At 35.4% G+C, this 26,665-nt stretch overlaps 1 protein-coding gene across 3 annotated transcripts in view; it reads left to right on the top strand.

Moving 5' to 3' along the window:
- Positions 1-451: 451 nt before the first annotated feature.
- Nachralpha4 (nicotinic acetylcholine receptor alpha4) overlaps positions 452-26,665 on the top strand; it is a 145,639-nt gene continuing 119,425 nt past the window's right edge. For 2 of the 3 annotated variants that reach the window (XM_070309245.1, XM_070309247.1), the window contains exons 1-2: positions 452-694; positions 7,338-7,619. In XM_070309245.1, the coding sequence (XP_070165346.1) occupies positions 7,416-7,619 (204 nt within the window). In that variant the 5' untranslated portion in view covers positions 452-694; positions 7,338-7,415. Of the gene's footprint in view, positions 695-7,337; positions 7,620-26,665 lie in introns of those variants that run through there. The other variant, XM_070309246.1, reaches the window with a different exon arrangement.

Below are 26,665 nucleotides of genomic sequence, written 5' to 3'. Positions count from 1 at the left end.
TCCGTCTCTCGAAGCAGATTTTGGCGGCGCACGACGAGCATGCGCAGCAGCACGATCGATTTCTCGATCGATAACTCTCAGGTCCGTTCGACTTCTTTCTATTCTCGCCACATTCCTTGCGCGACTTTTTCCAACTGGTGTCTTTGCGGTTTACTGTATCAGCGATTCGCACGCGCCCAAGATCGGTCCCGATTTCTGCAGAATTCACCCCGCCCGGCGCGCGGACCACTTTTCCCAGATGTGCCTCTCTCTCTCTCTCTCTCTCTCTCCCTCTTTCGCGGGCTCTTCTCGCCGCGTCAGGTGGCGCGCACCCGGTGGCGCCATCGAACGACCGAGATGTCCCGGCGCGTCGCACCCCGTTGCGACAACTACCTCGACGGTGTCCGCCTTCAGTCGTGGGTGCAGTGCGTGCGAGTGTGCAGCGGTCCCGACAGCTGCTGCGAGAGACCGGCGTGGCTTGAAGTGCGCGCGAAGTTAGGGGGACAGTGTTAACCCCGTCGTCTACGTCGCGGGCGTCGCTCGGGATTCCGCTCACGATCCTCGGGATCATCGGACAGGGGTTTTGTTCCAGGCGCCTCTGGAACGCTGCGCGGTTTCCGGTAGGCGTGATGCGTATCTCTTCGAGGGATCTGCCGCGGATCTTCTCGCGTTCGCCACGCATTTGAGGAGAAACGGACGACGCGAATTTACGGAGGTTTGTCTTTTTTCTCGAAAATCTCTTTGTGTAATCGTAATACATGCAAATTTGGCATCAACCATAAAAATAATAAAAAGTAAATATTTTCAGAATTGGTTGCGCAAATCTAGATTTTCTGAATTTTAATGTACTTCCATAAAATCAATTGTACATAATATCCTACGTGTTATAATACTTGTAATAATTGCAAAAAAAAAAAAAAAATGTTTAAATGTTAATCTTTAACATGCGTTAATATGTGCATATATATTTTTGGCGCGTGAATTGAAATTTCCGTAATGGCGAAGGACGATTATCCGTTCGAAGAATGCTGTGAGGTAAAGTTAAATACTCATCGTGCACAAAAACGTAATAATCATAGAAAGGCAGAGTTTCCAAATAGAGATTAGTACTCGGATCCGCGCGGGTAACGCTTGAGTAAGATATAATCGCGAGTAATTGGAGCAAAGTTGCGGGAATGGCTCGCGCTTGCTCTCGGCAGTTGCCGCGCTAATCTCAATTCGCATAAACCTTAATCGCGGAAAGCAAGAGCGTGCGGGGTAAGAAATTATATATTTAGCGAGGAAGAAATTCGCGAACGATTCGCGATTTGACGCGGGACGTTTCCACGGGGGCGACGGCGACGCGTCGCGTCGCGAGGTCGATTATCGAATGCGTTTCGATGCGCGAATACACGACGTGACCCCGCGGCGTTTTTTTTTTTTTTTTACTATTTTTACTATTATTCCATATCTCTCGCAACGCCGGATTCAATATCCTGCGCCGTGAAAAATCCTTTCCATTGTGTCCGCGCGACCTGAAACTTTCGCCCGGTATTCCAATTGAAATTGCGCCCCCCCGTGATTTTTATCCAAGTTTAATAAACGCTCCAATTCTGAATATCATTCGCAAAGAATTTTCAATATCCCTACGGAATTCTCTTTCGATCGTGCCATCACCTCGTATCGAAAATGAATAATTTGATTTATAAAATTCTTTTGTCTCTTTTATCACTACAACAATATAGTTGCATTACTTGAAAATAAAATAATAATTCATAATAATTGTTTTAAATGTATTATATTGTTTAATCTTATTACATAATTCATAATAATTGTTTGAAATATATTTCTAATGACATTTATAAATTCTCATCGGCGCAGTCATTTTTTTATAGATACTCTTTTGGAAGGAGAAAGTCTATCATTTATTATCTCGATTCGCAAATATACGAAGTATATTTAATGGTAATTGGAACAACGGATTATCAAAAGTCCCGAGAGCTTTGACGAGCAGATCCACGTTCGACAGATTCTCGTTTAAATATTCATCGTCGGCGCAAAGTACATTCTGGGTCTTTTCAATTATGCGTCCAAATCGAATGACCCGATATCGTAAAATAATTTTCGGCCGAAAGAGCTAATGGATTGTCAAGAATAGAAACTTCACGTGGCTTTGCGATCATTGCCTCGGTCGTCCGATGCGGACACACAATATCGAACGTTTTCAATTCTATTTTCCGCGAACCGTGTTTCGTAATCTCTGCCAAAACTGAAATAGTTTCGGAGATAGACGTTGTCGAAAACAACGTGCCATTTCCACACGATAACCTTTTAATCCGCGATCCATACATCGGAATACGGAATACATATCGTTGTCGACTAACGACGTCATATCACGATTATCGAATATTAAGGGGAAAAACAGCGCGCCCGTGATCGATAGCTATCATTGCTAGACAGCATAATTTAAACGTTCTATAAACTCTCTAATTTTAATAATGATTAAAATTTTTGATCAGACTAATTATTATACGTATTGAAAATAATACATAAAGGCACTAAATGCACGCATCGATCGTTCGATCGTGTTGTTTTAATTTGGATTTTAAAAGTTTTAAACGTTTCGCACTATAAATGCAAATAGGCGCGAGAAAAGCTATTGCTTGCTATAGGATCGTTAATCTTACAGTATCCTGATATGGATTGCCAACCGAGTTCATTGTCTCGATTTCCATCGAATTCGCCCGCGCACTAGAAACGATCCTTATTCGGAGGCACTCGAGCGATTACAAAGAGCGCTATAAAGTAATTTAGTTTTCCGATAGAAAAATAGAAAGGAAGCAGTGTAAAACGAGGACGAAGCGGACTTTAAAGTATGCTGAGCCGTGGAGATGTTTTAAATCTTTTTGGATTGTACGGCTGAATTTTGCCCGATGTGCGAATTATGCTTTAGGATCAATCGACGACGGATCCTCTCACAAATCTTTTTTTTTTACGAATGTCTTGTATTTAAAAGTTTTGCCTTTTATATGTATTTATTGTAAATAAATACTATATATTATACTTATTTTTGCGATAATTCATATATTTGCAGTTTCTTAATTTGGATTAGAAATAAGGCATATGAAATATCCAAATGTAATAGAATCATAGAAAAAAGTTTGAAAAATTAATGTAGAGTGTGGATGAAACAAAACTTGAAACACCGCGTTTGACGAGACTCGATATTAATATTTATTTTTCGAATATATAACATTTCGAATATATTATATTTTTTTTTATTTATCTCTGTCTCGAAGAGTCTTGAGTGTCTCGCTTAAAAAATCTCCAGATGTTAAGCGGTTTACTAAGCCTGTACTTACCACTGTGAGAGTAGAATCTTCTCTGATAATTATGAAACGATGAGGTATAAAAATATTTTCATACATACAGCGGCGACAATGACAAAATGCCTCATTTTGGATCTACATTTAGTAGGATTCTGGATATATTAGCTGCGTTTAATTTTCATTTTCCCTTGTACGTTCGCGAATACAATTTGAATGTATTATTTTAATCAAATATATTCTTATTTCAGAAATAGTATAAATCAGACTTTCATTGAGAACGATGCTAAAGTTTTACCATAGAAACAATTGGAGTTATTAAATTGAAATTGTTGATTAAAATGTTTGTTAGGTAGTACCGAATTTAATAGATGTTCTCGGTACTTGTGCCAACTTTGTCTGGGTCTGAGATAGATTTCAGGTTGATGATAACGTCGTGAGATCGGCTCTCCTCGGTCTGCTAATTCGAAATAATATACCGTTGACCCAGTTAACGGGGCGCAACGGCAATTAGATATTCGCGCGGTGGCAGACAAAGTGGGATCAGGGCGCTGATCGATCCTTCCTCGTCGCCGGGGATATGTAGATACTCGCTTAAATTCCCGCCGTTCATATTCGCATCATCGTGATACATCAGCCGCGTACATCGAAATCGAGGTAAATTACACGAAATTATTCACTTGAGGGGGAGAGAAATCTGCCTGATTACAAGGTGACTCGAAATCTCGATATAATGATTCGATAATGTAATCTCATATTTATCGATCTTATAGGTAAAGTACTATTTAATAGTTTGGAACAGTGATAAACAGACTTTGGTGAGTAACTTTCTTTTTTCTTTATCTAATTACACCTTTTTAATATATTTTCTTCTTTATTTGGAAATAATCCGCGTATGTTTCGTGTAACATATATTAGTCAAATGTTTTTAAAGATATATATATTTTTTTTTCATATCTTTTTATATATATTATATAATAATTTTATTATCATATTAAGATACAATTAGCACCAATGAAACTGTTTATTCAAATTAAATTATATGCTCATATATATATATATTTCATTAAAAATAAATTAAAAAGGTCTTCATAGTTTAGATGAGCTATATTTGGATCAGTTACTATAAAATATTAATTATACAGAAACGATATCTCAACTTAAAAGCTGCTTCTCTTCTTCAAATAGAAAAAATTTCGCAGAAAGTTTCGCAAAAGCTTTTAAAGTATTGTTTCATTAGTGGTTCTCTCGACTAACAGCTTTGTTGCATAGTAGGATCAGGTAGACGCATTTAAACTTGTACACATTTTTCTATCCCAGAATATATTAAAGTTTTGAAATATCATTGCGACGTAAAAAAATAAAAAATAAAATAATAATAATTTCAACTTCTCTTGCTTTCCCCTTTTCACTGGTTTTCGTATAATAATAAATTAATAATCATGAATATGTTCCCATCTGAATTGTCATCCGTAACAAATGTATTATTCATTATATTCGGATTATATTTTGCGGTAGCAAATAAGCAAGAAGCACATGCAAATTACTTTGTTAAACAAATTATTTATTTAAATATTGCACGTTAATATATTAAATTATATTATATTTGTGTATTATAATCGCAGCATTTTAGAATTCGTTTCGAATTTTAAAAAATATGTAAGCTTAAAGTTTAAAAACATATTATTGAAGAAACATCAACAGTGATTGATCTGGAAACGATACTAAAATTAATATGTGAATTAATTTAATAGGTGATATTTAATAGGTGAAAAAAAGCTTGCACTTATATCGCTTATATCATAGTTACATTTTCCGCAATGCGGAAATCTCAGGCATTCTCGAGCCTGTTTGACCGAAGCATCAATGCCCAAATATTAATTTCCAATTTGCGCGAATATCGACGATATAACGCTACTATCAGTATACGGATTCACGAAGGGCGAGGCAAAATCCTCGCGGATAATCCTAATCGTCGAAACGAATCGTGCAACGTTTTATCCGCTAATCCCACACTGGACGTCTACGACGATCGAATCAGATTGATGTCGTATACCATTTGGGATTTATATCTAGCTATGAAGGGGATTTTTATATTTTATCGCGAGTGAGAGAGAGAGGGAAAGCTCGGAGGGATGTGTGTGCGTTCAAAATAGAATTTTTAAACAAGTAAACAAAAATTGAATCAACTGAAACAAAAAATGATTTGAGATTCTCCTGTTTATATATCTATATATTTGTACATTTTGATTATATAAATAATAGAAATATTATCAAGTTAAACAATATACCTCTTATATTTTCTCTTTTATTAGTAAAACCTGAGATTCTTAACATATTGCAATCCTTCCTTACTTCAATGCATTTGACATTATTTTAAAGTCTATAAATTATTATTATTTATATTAAGTTATTATATATTTTTACATAATTTTATATATTTTTATATATTATTTTAAATATTTATAGAAAAACAAATAAATATTGGAGAATTTGCTTCAGTCAAAATATTACGATTGAAGGCGCGTGAAATATCAAGACAAAGAATCTTTTTCAAATTTTTAAAACTTTCAAACGTAGATAATTACACAATTCAGTATGTATCGTGTATCATCAAAATGAAAAATCCCAATCATGCCCATCAGCAATACCGTGTATTTGCTACACGATGTGGTCGTAAAACGCTAAAAGTCGTGACGTGCTGCTGGGTTCGCTGTAATAGTCGCAATTTTCTCTCATGTAACATTCTCCTCGTTTATGTAGTAACAAAAAAAAAAAAAACAGCCGTTTTGTACGTATATAAAATTGATCGATTAACTTGCTTAATCATAACATTCGCGGTGGTAATTGTCGCGATGTAGGATCGCGTAATAACGCGATTGGACCATTCTATTGATTTGACTCCGTTAAAATTCTGGTTGGAATGCCACTGCGCAAACACCTCGCGGATTTGCGAAACATGCGATCAATCCGTTCCGTGACGGGGTACGATTTGCGGCCGCGAATTAGCGGCTTAATGCGCGTCGAAAATCAACGCCCAGACCATGCCAAGTGTCGGCTTGCCGTTAATCGGCTCGATTCCACGTGAGCACTTTAACATCGTTACGCATCGCGAGATCGTTTGCCTCTCCCCCCCCCCTCCGCCCCTCTCATTTGTTTCCGATTTGCTATTCGTATCGCAATAGTTTACGTTTAGAATTATGATCACATATATAAATTTCACTGTAATATTCATCACGAGAGAGATAAAGAGAGTCTCACAGAGAAACATTTTGCAATTTTTGTTTAAAAGAGAAATAAGAAAATCAATGATTCAAACAAATTCAAAATTTTCAGAAACAGCAGAGAACGTATGCTTTTTATATCGGGCGATATTATTTTTGTATTCAACGGTGAATTTTTTTGCGCGAGGGAGAGAAGCGGGGAAGAGAGAATCGTGAACTCGTTACTTGTATCCATAAATCCGCCCGCGGACCAAGTTGTATCGTTCCCAGTCCACGGTGTGCTATACGGCGGGAATTGCACGTACCGTAACAAAGTGTAGTCTGGCAAGAGTAGTAATACAGCAGCCCAACATAGAGTTTCGTTCGCATGTGTTAGTATACATGGCGTACTACTGTAGAATTTATGCATTCTCTTCTGGCTAATTTCGGAGCGATTGCGTAGATATGTTTGCGTAGCAAAAATTTGAGGATAGGTCATCTTTTCTCAATTCTTTAATTAAATCTCGAGTGAAAATTTTTCTCGAGTGAAAAGTTAAATAATTGTTATCTCGCTTACTTTTTAATTAAGATTCAATACACAGAAATTAATTAGCAATCTAATTAAAAATACGAATCTACGAATTTTATATTACGAACGTTAATTAATGTATAAGATTAGAAGTTAATTATAGAATTGTATAAATTAATTAAATTATATTTTATATTAACGCGAAACTTGAACGCTAAATAATAAAATAAATAAGAGAGGTTGCCGAACGGTATTCCTTTGCGGAAATTACGGGAAAAAGAAGCAGCAACTAATTTCCATCTTCTCATTACTTATTGTTAGATACGTGGTTCGTGCGGCCGAGAGAAGGCACAAAGGGGCCAGGCGTGTCTTTTATAGTGGAGGATTTGGGGGATCACGATGTCCCCTATAATCGGGGAAACGCTACGCGTATGGTTCCTCTCGGCGCTGGTTGTTCACGGAGCTGTCGCCGGGAATCCGGACGCGAAGCGCCTTTACGACGATCTGCTATCCAATTATAACAAGCTCGTACGCCCTGTGGTGAATACTTCGGATGTGCTGCGCGTGTGCATCAAGCTTAAGCTCTCGCAACTCATCGATGTGGTAAGTGAATAAACTTTATTCGGAAAATTTTCAAAAATTCCGCAAAATTGCTCCATTGTTTTTGTGTCAATTCACTCTGTGAGAGAAGATAATCCGATATTTGATCAGTATATTTAAATAAATCACCAATGAGATATTCAATATAAATTCAATATTGCAATGCTATCTATATATATCTTAAATAATTATAGAGAGAGTTGAGACAGTAAATCGCAAGCTATCTATCGCCAATCAAAATGTTTCTACGGTTTGAAACGAGTCGTTCACGATATATTGCTATAATGATATTTCAAAGGATTTTCACAATAATATTAATATTATTAAAATATTTAAAATGCACGTAAAATATTGTATTTCGTATAAGAATTGGCCATAAATAATAATATAATCTGAGAAAAAAGATAATTCTTTATAAAAAAAACTAATTGTGAGTCAAAATTTTGAATGTCCTTCTATAAATTTTTTTTTTCTCAACAATTCCATTCTTTTATTTATTTTTGCCATGTAAAATGTAACTTATTTTTTTCAATTATCTAATTTTTGCCAAGGTCGACATAACTTATTTTTTTTTTTTTTATCGTAAATGAAGAAATCTATCTGTAAAATTTTCTTCCTTCCACTTATCGAGAATCATCGAATATCAGTTATCTGTTCCTAAGGGGGTACTTGTAGAAAATGTTTTCAAACTTTGCTAATTATTAAAGGGCGCGTCGTGGATATTATAAAATCAATAGCTTGTAAAGTCTACGGGCATTCTAATATAGCCAATTTACGATTTAGGTTAAGATTGTAATAAGATTTCCTCTGGAAATTACCGTAGAAATTGTCGCAAAGAAAAATGGCACAAAACTTAAGTAATCGGAATAATTACTTGGTCAAACTTTAACGCAATTTTAGTCAATGTTGCAAAAGATTGTGCTTATTAAAGTTAAATTATAAAAACATAAAAAAATTTTACTACAGATATATTGGCTCTTTTTTATTTATCAAACATAATATTTCCTCGAGAAGCGCCATTTAATTCTATTACTATCGTGTGATAGTAATTAATTTGTAGTATTAATGAATCTACAGAGATATTTGTGATATTCAGGACTTTCTCACAGGCAGACGGAATATAACACTTGATGGCTTATGGGATTATAACAAAGCATGTGCAATTAGCAAATATGCAGCGTAGCTTTGGATTAATACGTTTACATTTTTAATTAAAATGATAAATGCATGAGATAAACGGAGAGTAAGGAATTCGAATCTTTCTGTTCAGTAACTCTATCCAAAGCTCGTGTGTTTAATTCCTGCATCTGCCTAGCAACCAAGCACTTATGGCCGACAAATTATGCATAAATTAAGAAGAAAGTCATCAATCGTCATTCTCGTTGAAACCCATTTAAACTTGTCGCCGATCTAGCATTGGTATTTAACAATTGCAAATTTTACTTATTAAGCTATATTTAGAATTCATTATATAAAAAAGTAACGTATCTTTTCCGATAGAAAATTATATTTTACAGATGCAGATATTTTAATTCAGCTAAACAGTCTTTTCATGATGCTTTTTGATAAAATATTATGTTTGACGGATAAAAAAAAGCAAATATTTTTATTAACAATTTCTGGCATTTTTTTTGTCTCACTTTCTCTCTAAAATCTAGCTTACGCGAAGCGTATAATAATCTTTTCTTCTCAATTCAGTTATTTGGACGCGGAAATTCGATATGAAGTGTCATATTGTGAGATTTTTTCGCGTGGCATATGAGTAGTCGCAGACCGACAAGTGTCGGACGATAAAGCATCGCGCGGGACAATTGGAAATTTTCGTGGACGAGTCTAGCGGCGATAAAATTTACGAATATAGAGTTCCACCAGTAATATACCCGACATAACACCGCACATTTCGGACTGTGGAGAATAATATCACGATTCAGCCTTTCATGAGAACGTATAAGAGGTAGAGTCATTCTTTGAAATTCCCGACCGCGACTAACATTCACGGGAATGACCAAATATAGGATGCATACCGTTGTGGTCGGACATTTAGTATTATTATTTGACCGACAAAAATTCCAACAATATTTGAACCGTTAAAAAATTTTTATGCACCTAAACTTCATGCGTCCACATGTGTTGTAATCTAATAGCGTGTGTTATAGGTAAAGATTAATTTTTGAAAGTATTTTTGAAAGAAAGATTTTTGATGATAGTTTGTTTTTGAATAAAGAATCCCCGTTCCCAGATATTTTTCATGTTAATTTTGATAATAGTACAGAATATATAGTTCTGTATTACATACTCGGACATCGTATATTTTTAATAGAAACAGTCAAATTATAGCTTGATGAAAAGTTGATTAAAACCATAGCAATCGGCGTAATAGCAAGAGCAGACAATTTGCTTCAAAGCGATTATAAGAGGTCGGCGAGAAATCTCGCCAGGAATTTATTCCGATGTAAAATCCAAATTACTTAAATCTCCACGGTCGATTCGCGTGACCTCGCGTAACTCTTCGCCCTCTTTCCGGAAGTGCAATTTTAGCGATACGCAAATGTGATTCTCGGAAAGGAACATTCCCGCCTCTCGCTTTTACGATCTAAGGTATGGAAAGCCACGTTATCTCAATCTAATGTCGGAACTCGATAAATCCACGCGCCAAGCTCTTCTCGACTGACCTATCCGTACAACAAGTAGATCCGGCAATTATGCGCGCGTGTCACAGAAATTTCCACGCGAATTATTCGACCGTAGTTATATTTCCTGACCCGGAGAATCCGTACAGAGTGCGTAATTACGTAGTAATTTACGTGACCGCCAGCATTGTAAAAATGCGAGGCTTTCATGCTGTCGGCTGCGCGCGAAAACTGCGATGCGCGGCTTCTCTCGCGAGATTAAATTTTATAGGGGTTGCGCGGAACGCGCATCTCACGTTAACGAAATTTCGCACACGTCACGTTGGAATTTAACCAACTCTATGTATTTGACATATTATAACTTGTAAATTGCAATATCCGGTGCAAGTATCGAAAATCGCTTAAGCTATCCCCGAATTTGGAGCTTATTAGTTATCTGTCCTTTTCAGAGCACGATTGTACGTCACGAAATATTTTTCTCTTTAACTATCGTTCTTTATAAGAAACAAGGTATGAAGTAGAAATTAATGTTCATTTGAGAATGAACAGTTGATGTGAAGACTCGGTAATTGCTTCAAGAAGCGGGCGACAGTGACAGTGATTATTGAACGTTGATAGTTCGTCTTTGCTTGTTTAAACAATCTATCATTAATCTCGCAATGTGGATAATCAGTACACTAATAATAAAGAGAATATTGTTTTCTCAAGAAATTCGATTCGCCGTCCTCCTTGCCGAAAGGCAAGTAACATAATGGCGGCCATCATCGTGAGTCGACTTCGTGTACGGCATCGAATCGATATTTGGCCATACCTCGCGAGTCGCTGATGGATGCTTTCGCGCCACATTCGATCAGCGCCGCGGTTTCTTGCGTGATCAAAGCGCGATCACGCGAGTTCTCATTTTCCCGGGGATAGCCCGAGCTTTACGAGCGCCAAAGGCGCTTGGCCAATTTTCTCCGGGATTGCGGGTCTGCAATATCGCTAGCGACGAAGGCTGTTGAAAGTTAACGAAAGATGGAAAAACGACGGCGGTTAAAAAGAAAAGAAAAATAAACGCGGACGTCATTGCATCTGATTTTATCGGGCTTAAGAGGTATATCCATCAACGCTGCCAGATCCACGAGCATTCCTGGCCAACATCTCGAAAATTCCTCGTGCTTTTATAGAGCCTCGTGAAAGTTTCATTCTGCGTCAGTCGCGTCTTCTCGCCGGGGGAGAAATTCCTCCATTTGTATCAAATGAAGCGGCGAGCGAGTGAAAGAGACGCATCGCATTCCTACAGATTCCTATTCTTCCTCGTAAGATAATTTATCTTTCTTCGTCTGTTTATATAGTATTATAACGAATCTGTATCGTAAGTGAATTTTAATCCTAGATAAATCCGTGTAAAAAGAAAAAAATCTATTTGTAATTTAGATCATATTATTTTAATTATCAACTTCTTATCTTCAAAATCAAGATGCATAAAGATAAAGTAGAATAATATATACAAGCAAGTGTAAAAGGAAGCAATTTTTATAACGATTTTTTTTTAGAATTACGGAATATCCTTAGTTTTTTCGAACAAGTTGTTCATCGTTTAAATGCTTCAAGAAGAAATGCTAAAAGAAGGTAAATAAGTTAACCGTAAATAAGAATTTTTTATTTATGGATACACTATAGTGCGCGACAGTTATCTACGCGACGTGTCTCTCGCTTGTGCAATATTTGTCTTTGAAGTCACTACGGTAAGGTGTAATAAGACAGAAGGGTTGCTTTCTCATGCATACCATTCTGATATTCCTGGAGCTGTCATCTGATATTAAAAATGCTTTTAAAGACTGACGCAAGTTGTCTCCCTAAAGTTTAATAAGTTTTTGCGTCAGTTTTATCGTCAATGCTCAATTGTAGTCAGAATAATAAGAGCGACAAAAAAGAAATTCTGCTGCAACGTTTTGTGAAAAACCTACTTTGCACGGAGTACCTTGAAAATAAAAAAATCTAATAATCTATAGTAGATATATTTTGAAGATAAAGTAATAACAGAATTGAAAAAAATTCAAAATAAAATTTTTCACTCATCTCTCCATTCTCTTTTCTTCTTCATTTCCTCTTTATTACTAATTTTCAATATTATAAATATTTAATATTTGGCTATATTCAAAATTAAAACAAAAATTAAATCAACAATTTATTAAAAGTATTAAATATAATGAATATAAAATGATGTTCATAATTTCGCTCGTTCATATTTTAATATTAAAACTTGGTAATAAATGAGACAAGGGCTCTTTCCATATCCTAAAATTTAATAAATCAAATATTTAAACTCCTAGCGTTCTCTCTCTTTCTTTCTCTCTCTCTCTCTCTGGAAATCTAAAAATTCAAAGATATAATTCTACGAGAATTTAATACGTCGAACAAACTTGAAGTTTAATAATAATTAATTATTTGTTTATATTTAATAATTTCACAATTATCTTTACACATACGCACACACACTTATTGAATACTTAAGCTAAAATGCATTAAAGCATGGTGTAAAAAATGGAGCTTTTATTTATGCTACGGAACTTGTCATGAAATTATTATTACGATAATACATTTTTTCTTTGTAATTATATATCTTTAATTAATCTTCCAATTATATTGGATAGAGAAGAAAAGAGTAACGCTTGTCTTTTAATAAGAATTAATGAAACTCTATCTTCAATTAAATGTGAAAAGAATTAAAGAGAAAATTCTCACAATCGACGAATTAAAGGATCTAATTATCAGATATGGTGAAAAAATTCATAATTCATGTTAGATATTACTGTATATTTAAAATACATTTCAAAGCTCACTCTTTTATTTGGATATCAAATTGTTCAATTAAATTTCTTGATAAATTTCAATAAATTTTCAGGACAGCTCATATCGCGAGAACACGCCCGTCAGAGTAACGCGAGACCGCGAAGCACGCGAATAGAGGAAGGTAGCAGAAATCTTCGGATTTCGCATATAACAGCGAACGCGATAGTGCATATACGGGGTGGTAGGATACTGCCCATGTACGTTACTATTTACGATCTCGGCTTGGATACTGCTCTGCCTCCATTGTCGAGACGATCTATCATAAGCAGTGCACTTTGCGCGCCGCGATGTACAGTGAAGGCATTATCGGCACGAGCAAACGCGACGCGGAGTTCTCGAGAATTGCCGATTGGATTCCATTAGAGTTCATTAAAGCTTATTACGAAGGCCCTCATCTGAGCAAGGCGATCCATCCACTTGGAGAAGCGGAGATAATCGTCCCGGAAATTTCAATGTTAAAATCGCCGGTCTCTCGTCAAGAATATCGAGTCTGAAAATTTTTTGCTTTAGAGAAATTAAGCACTCTCTTAAATTGAATAAATTAACGACGCAAAATTTTATCGATGATGAATGAAATATATTCACGGTAAAAATATTCCTACTTTGCTCCTTCGTCTTATGGTAATAATATTGATTCTATGGAGAAAAAAGTATCGTATAATCTCATTGCGCAAATGTTTAATTAAAATAGTGACTTTTGAACAGTATCCATATAGAAGCCAAAAGTAATTATCCACAGTACGAAGAGTAATGATTTCACGTCGACGAGAAATAATCGACGCGATGCACAAAGGGATCCTATCTCTCTATTCGCGCTCACGTGCATCGGTGTTATCAAAATGTTATCAAAGAGGCGCCAACCATAATATTCACAGCGACATGTTTGGAAAGAAAAAACGCACTGTCTATCATATGCGGGCATATCGAATGATGCGCGACATTGGCGAGATAATTTCATCGCCACCGCGTCCCTTCGTTACGTTGGCCACTCGATTATGCGCGTTGCGCGTATAAATTTATAAATTACACGCCACTTGCTGATATGCGCGGGAGAAATTTGCATACCAGGAATGCATACCAGGCGCATACGAATGTACGAGTACGCCGTTTTAACCATCACGTAAATCAAGTCAGGCTGGTTGACCGGTTTCCGGTTGTATTGTGAACAAGAAAATTTATATACACGCGCGTTGCATTTTATGCACTCTCAAAATTGAATTTTGTTTTACCGTCTATCGTGTACGTAATAAGAATTACAATTGTATAGCGCGTATATCTGCCGGATTATTATCGTAACTGACCCGCTCATGCAAGGCTCTAGGAATAACGGACGTGATGCGTTCATCAAGCTGGTTGAATTAATTACCAAACGATTTCGCATAGCCATCTCGTGGAAATTATCTTGAATTACGTAGAATATATTCTGCGAGTTTTTGAGATTACCCGCGTCTGTCGGCATGCTTAATAAAATTTTACATTTGGTTACGCTTATGCATCGCGAAATTTAATATGTATTATTCAACATGTTACATATATTATATAATATGTTAATTTTTGTCAATTCAATACTCATTACATGGAACTCTCTATATTTACGGAGAAGAAGATTTCTAAATGAAATATTTATATGCAACGGTTTAACAATGAGCCAGCAATTAATTGTCTCGACAAATTTGTTGCATTGTGTGTTGCGCTGTAGTTGCATTAAATCAAAGAGATGACAGACCGTGGAGGGACGAAACCGACAAGCGAATAATTTAGGCAGTCGTACGGCTTTTTGCATTATGGAGAACGATCTTTATTGACCTAGTGCCCAAGCTCTTTCATATCAACGTCGACGCCGCCGCGTCCGCTGCTTTGATATTCATAACAACGCGTCGAAATATCCTCGTTATATCGCAGCCTTATGCAATCATTTTCATATTTGATACAATCCCGCAAAACTTTGAACGAGGTTGCAAATGTAACAACGATACAGACTCGAATTTGTTATCCTTTCATCAATCGTGTGGTAACATTTTAACAAAACGCGTTTAACATGTGATTTCTTCACAGCATTTTTAATTATCTAATATTGAATATCTGCTTTTATAGAATCAATATTTCGATCATTTCTTAAAAAATCAAATTTCAATTATAATTGCACATAACATTTTTATTTTTATTTTTCTAATTTTACTTAATGTTGAATGGACTTTGTCGCGTTGCAGAGAAAACTAATTTAAGAAAAGAGTGCCGGATCAATCAAATTTTTGTCAAGGGAAAAATGTAGAAAATTTATCGCCAAAAGCGACGTTTGAAACATTTTATACATCAAGATTACTATGTGGAGTTGAAAAAAATGTCAATCACATTAAAGTCGATGCTGATTAAAGGGAGGAAAGTAGAAAAAGAGGGGATGGAAAAGAGACGTGAAAGAAGGAGCGAATGAAAAGGACAATTTATATAAAAAAAGAAGGTAGAATATCCGGTGAAATATAAACAAGCAGGATTTTCAGTATACGTCGCACGAATGAGCAATGATTATTGCAAAAGTTTTCCATCGGCACATGCCCTCACGAATATCGCAAATGCGACCGTGCATTTCCGGAACGCCGACGATTTGTCACGAAAAGTCTCGTAAGCCCTCTTGGCCGTTTTCTTCGAAAGGGCGACAAAGGGATTCTCCCGAGAATTCGAATTTCTATCATCGATCACCGTCTCTTTCGCCTTTCCTTTTAAATTATTACAATAATTTCTCTTTTACTTAAATTTCTCTTTTACTTAATTATCAAGTAATTTCATAATAAGTAGAATTATTATTATTCTATATTTTTTTAAATTGGTTAACATTTGTTTTTGTCATTAATTTTTAATTAATTAATTTATTATTGAATCTCATTTTACATGAATTATATATTTATATTGTACAATATATTATGTTTAGGAGCTTCGGAGATTAGATTTGCTTTGTTCTACAACTCGCAAACCTTGAGATCTTTTATAAATTTCAACGATATAAATATCAGAGAACCGAAAATTTGGTATCAGTCTTCCTCTTTTAAAAGGGTAAATCCTAGTAAGCCTGGATTGCGAGTATTTTTTCGTTTTTATTTAAGAAATATCCGGGTACGCTCATATATCAATATCGTCTTAGCTGTAATTTCAGATGGTAGAGGTCGATTGCACGAGATTGATCTTTCACTGGAAAATACGCGGAGTCCTCCGGCATTCGTATTCCCGTAGGAGCGAATAATATCGGATCCGAGTACGTTCGATTGCGCGCAAAGATCCCTTCTCCTCTTTCTCCTCGTTACCCAAGGATTGATACGAAAATCGAGATCCCAGGTTCGTTCCTGTAAACCGCGAACGTAAAAGCCAGCCACTGGGGCGCGACCAGACGTCTCGATGGTCTTTAATTAATTTAGATGCGAATCATTAAGGGATAAATCCGCTGGGATTTTCTTAGCGTTCCCAGCAGTCGTCATTAACGCCGCGATAAATGAACCATGTACACTCCCGCACCTGTGTATTTATGTACCATGACTATTTACGAAAATCCTGAAATCCGTCCGATACAGCTGGATGATGTGCGGAATTAACGAAAAAATAAACGTTTGGAAAAAAAATTTACAATGTAAAAAAAAAGTAAAACACGATAGTAATGTATACAGGTTAAATTAATTTTATTTTAAGATTATCGATGACATATTTTATAGATTGAAATATATTTGGAACATTATCGTATTTTTTTTTCCCTTTCGATAGAGGTTGGATATCGATTTTTCTTTTATGTCTAAACTTTGTGTTCAAACTTTGAATAAAAATTCTGCTACCATAAAATTTTCTTAAAGCTAAACATAGAATATAAAAGATCGTGTTATATACTTCAAGCGCTCAAGCCGCAAAAGAAATATTCTATTTTTAATTGCTTGAGATTTTTCAAATCTATTAGTTTTTACATCTTTTTAATGAGAAAATAGATTCTAGACTGATTAAAGCGAGAATATGTCTGCATTGTTCAAATATTTGAAAAATACGCTGTATTTATTTTATCAGCTTGAAACACGCATCTTTGAAATTACATCTTTGTGAATAAGATACGCTCGAGAAACGCTTATATGAGCTTGGCTCGATAAGTTTGTCAACCGATGAATAACTTTCCCAAACTCGCTGAGTCTTAAGCGACCCGCGACTTAATACGAAAGCGGAAGCTGTAGATTATACGATATAGACGTACTGGCGCTTTCGGTCGCAACTACGACAATATCGACGTTGTCTACTGTCAATATTATACTTCAATAGTCGGGCGATAAAATTGCTATCCCCGTCGATTATCGATGAGACCCATTATGTTGTGTCTCGCAAGGAAGATGAAAATTTCAAAATTCGAAAATAAAGAACATTTATTATCGAAACAATTATTAATATGTAATGAAAAACATAGTTTTATCATTTTTCGCAAGAAAAATAATTTTTTCCATCGAGAATATAAATTATCTTTATACTTATTCTCTTTTTTTTTAAACATTTTTGTAAAATGGAAGAAAAAAGAAATATCGTAAAACAATATATCGAAATTAAGATGCATATTTTAATCCAGATTCTATATACATATACATATTTAAGCCCGTTAAAATATTGCTTATTAAAAATAATTTTTCACAAATGCACAGAAATATAACTATTGAAATATAATTACTACCATAATAATTATTTCATTTATTTTGTTTTTCAATTTATAAACGTTAATTATTTTCATTTATTATTACACAATTTATTGCGCGGAAGCTTTCCTTTTCAAACATTCAACGCTGCATTTTACATGATAATAAATACTATCTGATTTATATGGATTGAATTATTTAATTTTTAAATAGGAAGTAATATCTCATGTTTTATGTGCTGCACGGTAATTTTATCGTTATTACAAATGGAGACCTCTAATTAAAATTTTAACAGAAGTATCGGCAAACAAATTGCGATAGAACCACAAAGCTCAACCGACGTCGGTTGGTTTGTGCTTTATACGCGAAGCCACGTTTACTTTGTTCAAGGCATAGCATTTATTTGGCGTTTCCCGAAGTTGATACCCGAATTTTACTGCTAAATCAACTGCACTTAATACGAGCTTTTGGCTTGTTGCGAGGAAGGTTAAAACGTTTGATAAAAGTTTCAGACGTATATGCGTATTGCACGTTGTTGCGGCAAACATTAAAAGCTCGAAAACAATTACTCTTTTAAATTAACGCACGTATTTTCATAGGAAAGTCTCGCGAAATAAAGTAACGAAACATCCAGACTCATGTTAGAATCGTACCGTATGATTATGACATTTTAATTGTAAAATAAAAAAACGTGCTTCTCAGTCGATTAAACAAGTGATTAAAATTAGAACCATTCTCCTGCTCATCGTAACTTCATCTTAAACGAAGTATAAATCTTGATTATTTCAATGGCATTCGGTTTATAATTAATTGCAGAGCATCTCGCGGCAATCCGTAATCTTGCTCGGACTATGTTATGTTGCAATGTGCACGTATTGTCGAATGGCATTAATATTGATCTCACACCCAAGAAAGACTCGATTACAAAGCTAATTACTGTGTGTCCTAATTACGAGGATTAAGTCACTAAGATTCCCATTGCATTTTCTTCAGCAGGTGCACATTGTAAGATATAACCGTATAATATAAATGTAAAATTTTATCTTATGTATAATTAATTCGTGTAACGTCTTCGTTTAAATCTTCGGAGCTTATGAAACTGATTAATTCGCAACATTACTAAGCCTTCTTCCTTTATCTTTTTATATTTCTTGTACCAAAAATATGGAAATATCTGCAATATTATCAATGACTTTTTTGAGGGAGTATATTTAACGTGTTTATGTACTTCAAATTAAACAAGAATAAACCGTGATCGAAACCATGAATCGAAAATACCCGGTAGAATTTATGAAAGAAGTTGAACATTCGTTATTTCAAAAATTCTACTAGACAGTTTTTCTAAAGAAGCTTTATGTGTCTTGAGGGAATAAAAAAGAGAAACGAGTACACGGCCCATTGGGACGAAATTGTCCCCGAAATGTTTCGTATGAGCCGAGGAAATAGTCGGGTGTCCCATCAGGCTGTTTCAGCCGTCTTAAGAATACGAGACAGGAAGGATCTGGTGATTCTCTCCTTCTCTAAAAAGGAGAGAAAAACAAACGTTGTTTTTGCGCTAAAAGAAAACGCAAAGCTCCACATTGAGGTAGAGAGAGTTTCGTGTTAAATGTGATTAAGGTCATGCCAGTAATCGGAGTTGCGTAACGTAAACTTGGGTAAGAGCGAAATGTGATGACTCTACAAAATTATTTTCTATTTTATTAAGAGCGGGATGAGAAGATTATAAAATATAAATAAATATAAAGATCATCTATTCTCTCGCTGAAGAAAACGCCGGAGATTGAAAGATAATAAGTCACGTTTTCCCATAATTTTCTCACCGAATCTTATCCAAATTATGATATAATTTTAATCTACACATTTATGTCATATCGCATATACGAAATCAACTTTATTTTTGAAATTGATTGTGTCATATATATGTTTTAGTATTTATATTAAATTATTTTATTTATATTTTTTTATTTTATAGACTGCAATGTCAAGCATTTTTTGTGTAATTTGGATAATGAATCTCACTATTTTTTCTACAAGCTTTATTATTTCTATGCAAAACATTAATCACATTTTGCTAATTAACTTAATATATCAACCATATCAACCATATCAACCATTCTGTTTCGGTTTATATTTGCTCGACAGTATTATATTGCTTGAGGATATGCGCGTCGTATTAACCATGTCCTGCTATAAAGCTTTGACGAATAAACGGATCATAATTATTTGTTTTTGCTTCGACGTTTACAAGTATTGCGTATTTATTGCTTTCAAAAGAAGATTAAATTAAAACATTTGATTAAACGATCAAATTGATTTAAATACAAAAAATATATTATATATTTTACGGATTTATGGGTATAATATTATAATATGCATTGAGATTTACATATCTATGTAGAGAAATATTTAAATTAAAGCATTAAATTAAATCTGAAATTCATCATTTCACCAGCGATTTTTTTTTTCCCCCTTTTAATCGAAAGCTTATCTCACTTGATATGCGATGACAAAGGTAATTTCTTGAAATTCGACGTATTTTCTCAGCACACTCTTAAGTTAAACAGTGCCTCGGGACGGAGACACAGAAACGAGCTCGTGCCCTCGATATTCGAGCTACCTTTCGAAATCCAATTTAATACGGGTGTCGGCGCATCGCCGCCATTCACGACGGGTCCCTCGTGACAACATTGGCGCGTTATCGAGAAGCGCAAAGAAGAACCGAAGAGAATCGAGAAGACGCTGGAAAAGTGAGAGATCCCGAAATCCTGTTAGCCAGAGATACCGTACAAAGAGAAATAACAATATCAATGATTCGACAATCTCTCAAACGGTGGATTTTTTCCCGCGGCTTTCTCGAGCAACTCAATTAATTTTCCATTGTGTACATTACATTGAAATATCGACAGACGAGCTTGTTTCGTATTTTACAATCTCAGTTTCTGTCATTGTTTCAACGCGAAAAGATATTCTCGTGACCGCATTGATGCGAGTGAAACGACGACGGATTGGCGGGAGGACTTTTAGCTTGCCAAACGATATACACGCCGAAGGCGTTCGCGGTGCATCGAACGGCGAGAGATAACACCCAGAAACGAACGCATTTTTCTATACGAGATGCGCGAGGGAATGGTTGAGATGGAATTTGCGAGTCGGGCGAGCCCCGAGCGCCTTGTTCTAAAGTGCCTCAGACAACCAGTCGATATTGATGCATTCCATCGAGCGTTCGTCGTCATCATATAATATTTCGATATTTACGACGATTGAGAGCCCTTTTCGGAGAGAATTGCTGCCGAGCGCTATCACTACATTTTAGGAGACTGCTTGGACGATACGAACTTATGTCGAAGATTCGACAACGACAATTTACGGCTTTAAAATAATCGTAGAGTATTCTATCAAATTCTGAGTACCAAAATACTCGCAGTACAATACGCTTACATAGGCACCCATAATTTTTCATTATCAAAACATTTCATGTTACTTAAAATTATTGTATTATAAATTGTCTTTCTTTTGTGATTATTTGTACAATATGATTTTGCTACGGATGATTCGTTCTCATAATGCTCACCTCGAAGGTGAACCGTACAACTTTTGCATCAGCTGACGAATGGCTTGAACTTTCATTGTGAATGTAACCAAAATACGAGATGCGATTCCGTGGGCAAACGTCGGAAATTGAAATTTATCGGGAGGAGATTCGTTTATTTGACACTCATGGCGAAAGACTTTATTGTGCGAGTTTCGAAGTGGTTTTCGACTCTTCGTAGCTGAGAAATGAAAAGATATCTCCATGATATGGAGATAGAAAAGAGCAGGAAGAAGGAGACGGAGACGCGAAAGATAAAAGGGCGCCGTTATGCAAGAAACCCTTTTCGCCGAGATATCGGTGAACAGAAGAAGAAAGCGGCTTCGTGAATGGATGAAGAAGGAAGGAGAAAGAAGAGAATGGTCGATGGATGGGAAGGTAAGGGTTAAGAAGTGTGGGTGAGATACGGGGGCGCGGAAACTACGTTGGGAATCCGACCTAACTGAGAATCAATAGAAATTTCTACGGTGCGCGTATCTGAGAAGTCTCGATATCCATTTTCCCAAAACAAACGTCTTTCGGTATCGTAATCTTTTCCGAGCGCATTCGTCGTTCTCGCTTCCTCGCTTTCTCTCACTTAGTCGCTACTCGTATTGTTCCTCAATATCCGGCTGATCCCGCGGTTTGACCCGAATCGCCTGACCATCTCAAAGCGAACAGAAATATTCTCTCACTTTTTCAGCTCGTCGAATGACACATTTCATCTTGCGATCGGTTCCGCAAAGAATTGTTACCGCGGATATATTGCATGTCTTTTGTATAAATCGTCGGTCTTTTTATAAAGCTCTGAATTTTTGACCACCGTTTTATTTTAAAGTTTAGACTAAAAAGTCTGTGACGTATACATTTTTATATCGATTATTCCGTATATAAAATCGTACCGTGTACGATACATAAATATCTTACAACGTTATATATAATAATATAAAAATCAAACATTATGTAAAAATTTACATAACAAATTTTTGCGAATTTTACAGCATATAATATAGTATTAATAATAAATCTGAATATTTGACAATGAATCGAAATAAGAAAATGCATTTATTAATGATAGGACGAATGCTCATTCAAAAACTCTGGTCTGGTATCGATTTATTCTAGAGATTTAACGACTCCTTGATGGATGGCACGATTTAACGCGAGCATCGTAAGTTACTCTTTCCGGTCGCGGGTCACAAACCGCCTTTAAGCTCGCCTTGCATGGGCAATGGCTCGGAAGGCACTAAATTCCGGGACTATTTCGATTAGAAACAGACCAAAGGCAATGATTTGCCGCAATGATCGTGTGCAAGTTCTCGATACATTGATCTCTGGTCATTCGATTTTCAGTACAGCGTGGTATAATATTTTTGCTGCGTGTTTTGATATTAAAACGATATCGAATTTAAGCTAAATATGATTCCCGCGAAGCAGCAATTTTATTATACAGACAGTGTGAAGAGATTTACGCGAAAAATTTTACGCGAAATCAAGCACCTTATCTCGCATTACTTATATCTCGCGATTAAAAATATTATTTTAGCGACACGATTTTAAAGAGACACTCACGGAAAGTCAACACGCTTCTTATCGATCGTATCGCGTTATAATTAGTTGCGGACAAAATTGATCTTCTTTCTAGAAGAAATACGCGTTTTCAAATATACGAAATTCTTCTAAAATTCTAAAGCTGTGCTATACTTTTTGATTTAACCAATTTTACGAAGCATAAAAAGTGTCGAAATAAGAGCCATATGATATTTTTACCCGAAATATCGTAACAGGATTTCTCATCTTTAGCTCTTTCCTCGTTTGAATCGAAAGAATCCGCTTTATCGCGAACTGGACTAGGGAATCGACGTGATGAACGAGCGTTTCCGGCCGCTGTCTCGGCCAACAAACGATTAATTCCACGGACAGGATTCAGCATCGCGGCCACGCTATGTTATATCGTCCATGAACCCGATTAAAAGGCATTTTTAGCTCCTTTATTCCTTCGACTACGAAAGCATTCGGTTAATAATAATAATCTCGCGCACTACTCATCGATTTCTAACTATCGGCGAATCGACGATGCCAGTGAAAGTTAACGATTGCTTATGTCGCACTGTCATGTCTCCTAGAAAATTTCAATCCATTATGGTCGACGGGATAGGATTCCGCTAGAGACCGCTTTGAAATATATTTCTTGTTTTTCCTTCTTTCGCGTGTTCTCGATACCTTAACTGGCAAAACCGTGGAAATCGTTTGGAAAATTCACGTTTTATTCATATCGGTTCAGTTTCGGTTTTCAATTCACATTCAGTTTATTTTATCAATGATAGTGTTCGTTATTCAAAATTTATGATAAGACCTTATAAAATCTTCAAATTTGCGAGAGAAGTTTTTTTATTTTAAAATTTTGATTTATAGCAATATTATTTATTCTGCTATGTATTTTTATCTGAGAATAATGCAAAATTCAATACAAAATAAATATCTTTTATTCGCTGTTGGAAAAATAATTGACAATTTTCTTTATCTCGTTATATTTTTAATATAAATATAGTATCTCGTTTTATTAACATATTCATTGATTGTAAAAGGAAATAATTATTATGTATTAAAATAGATCATATTGATTTCTCTCTGATACAAGCCAAACAAAAAAAAAAGAAAAAAAGAACGATGTCCAAAATTGCAGATTTAACTTAGCTTATCGAATCGGAAATTGTCCAAATTATAAATACGTGATGAGATATTTCACTGCCTATCGCCGTGGCCATTAGACACTCTGGCTTATTAGAAATCGATACGCCACAACGTCGTTCGTAAATTTCCTCAGGGTCAAACTTGCGAATGAACAATCGTGTCCACCTGCGTAAAATGAAGCTCCGCCACAAAGCTGCTCCGATTTCTGGCGCGACAAGACAATGCGACGTAATAGTTGCTACTTGGAACAATACGTACAACTCTGCGTAACAACCAAAAGCTATCTTTCAGCGGATACAGCGATGCGTCCGTGAACAATGCGGAGAGTAGCTCACTCAGTAGCGCAGATGCTGCGAATTATCCTGAAAGAATAGTTAACTTGACGGCCGATGCATCGCGTTCTCTTTTGTACACCGTGTGTTCCCCAGAGAAAAACCGTGCGCGAGGAATGACGTTGAGGAAGAAACGATCGATGGTTGCGGATTAAAATCGAACGGTAGCATGATGGTTAGATCGTGAAAGCATAACAAGAGAAGAGAACAATCGGAAAGTAATAATGTATCATCTGTGATGTCGCGCAGTATCTATTATTGTTTATTTCGAGAATGACATCTCCTGTATAGTCAACGCTAGATCTGAATATTTCGGATTTAAAATGCCTGATTTCTCACCGTGAAGTCATCGTGAAGTATAATAATCCGAAAAACGAGAATAATATGAAAATTATTCTCTTGCGCTATATAACGTAGAAATAAATAAGTTCTTCTTGCAAATTTCTCGGAAACTGCCATTTGAAGAGTTACTCGATAAATGAGCGTATAAATCGTTTTCATCGTCAGCGTGGAAAGCAATTGGATTAAATTATACGGTCATTTGTGTCGATTAACGAGGAAAAACCTGAGTGTCCAGCATATTTCACAAGCACGCTTTATCGATCGCGAGTGTCGTCAAGTCGGAAGATACATTTATTTCGACGTATACCGTGAGGATCAACTATATCTCACCTTTCTTTTTTGCTTTATATAGCCCAAGATAATTTAATAAATAAATTTCAAAAATTATTTTAATTTTTTTTTTAATTATTTAATTTTATTTAAACCGCGAATCAAATAATATTTGAACTATTAGTATTAAACTTCTGCAATTTAGTGCCTAAAATAAAATTATTTTACTTACATTTTTATTTTGTTTTAATAGAGAGAAAGAAAAAAATTATATATAGCAAGAACGAGAATTGTAAAATAATATATTAATTTTTATACCGAAATCGTATTTCAAAAGCTATTTGTTAAACTAATTGCTAGATTGCGTAAAGATATAAACAAAACAGTAATCCCCTAAATTCAATTTGAAATATTATAAAATCGTTGCCGAGTTAATCACCAAACTGGTGATAATCAAATATAGTAAATCACATTTAAATCACATTTACATCAAACGCCACGATATCAGAAGCGTATTTATGCTGCTTTATCTATACGTTGAAAACATTTCGGCTTATCTGCTCTAGCCATTTCACTGATTGTACAACACGAGGCTCGTTTAAAAGCGCGTATTATAGTTATTTGCCTGATATTGCGCTTCATATTTATCGCTATTTTTGATACTCTATGTTTGTCAAATTTATTTATTTAACACGAAGATTGCATACAATATTACAACAGCATGAAAATATACATACTTAAGAAAAATTGCGTTAAAATGTACAATATAAAAATCGTAAACTTTCTGTCATAATATGTAGATTCTATATTATCTTTGTTTTCTTGTTCTCTTTTCATATTTATGTCATATTATTAAGCTCGTTCCCTTAGAATCGCTAAAATGTAGAATACAAATGATGCGTGCGTTTCACAGAAGGAAAATCAACATCGCTTCTCGTGTCTTCTCAGACTCAGGAAATTACCATATCTCGTCAACGAGGCGATCGCGAGTTCCGCTCGACGAAGCCGTTCGGTAAACTCACCGTGTTCTCGTAAATCGTAAGTTTTCCCCGTTTCACTAACGACCCCGTTCGCCGATAAGAGCTCGCAAGCCTATTACGAAGCTTTCCGAGACGACGAGCGTCCGAAAGTTTTCACCGGTCGGTCATGATATAACTTTACGTTACATACACCCTTGTGCGCAAATCTCGCGACAGTTTGAAACATAAGTTTACGCTTCTGATGTGAGCAAGAGACCATCATTAACGTGCATCTTGTTGTTCCATATAGACGTCGTTCGCCGTCAGTGATTAAGTACAAGTTTAACATTGTATGTGGTTTCATTCATTAATAGTATGAACTCTCGGGAAGCTCTTATATATATATATATATATATATATATATATATATATATTGTATTTATTTGATAAATAATTTATTAGAAATATCATATATATTTATTAAATATTTTATTAAATTTTTTTTTCTTAAATATACGATATATAAAAATTCGATCTGAAAACGATCTGTATGACATTTCCTATTTTGAAAGTTTGAATAATTTAAAAGTAGGATAATACGAAAAACGATTCTACGACTCAAAGATCGAAATTAGACTGTGTGAACTTTCGCTCGCGTATAATTGCAATAATTACTTGAAGTTTGAACTTTAGTTTCTTCGATAATTATAGAGTATACTTTACTTTAGTTGAATATTTTATAAAAGGAAAAGATACTTTTACTTTAAATTGAG

The sequence above is a fragment of the Polyergus mexicanus genome, unplaced genomic scaffold (genome assembly GCF_030449975.1).
Source record: "Polyergus mexicanus isolate NDT 795.1 unplaced genomic scaffold, iyPolMexi1.0 SCAF_16, whole genome shotgun sequence".
NCBI classification, from domain to species: Eukaryota; Metazoa; Arthropoda; class Insecta; order Hymenoptera; family Formicidae; genus Polyergus; species Polyergus mexicanus.
This window is presented reverse-complemented; position numbering and strand designations above follow the sequence as displayed.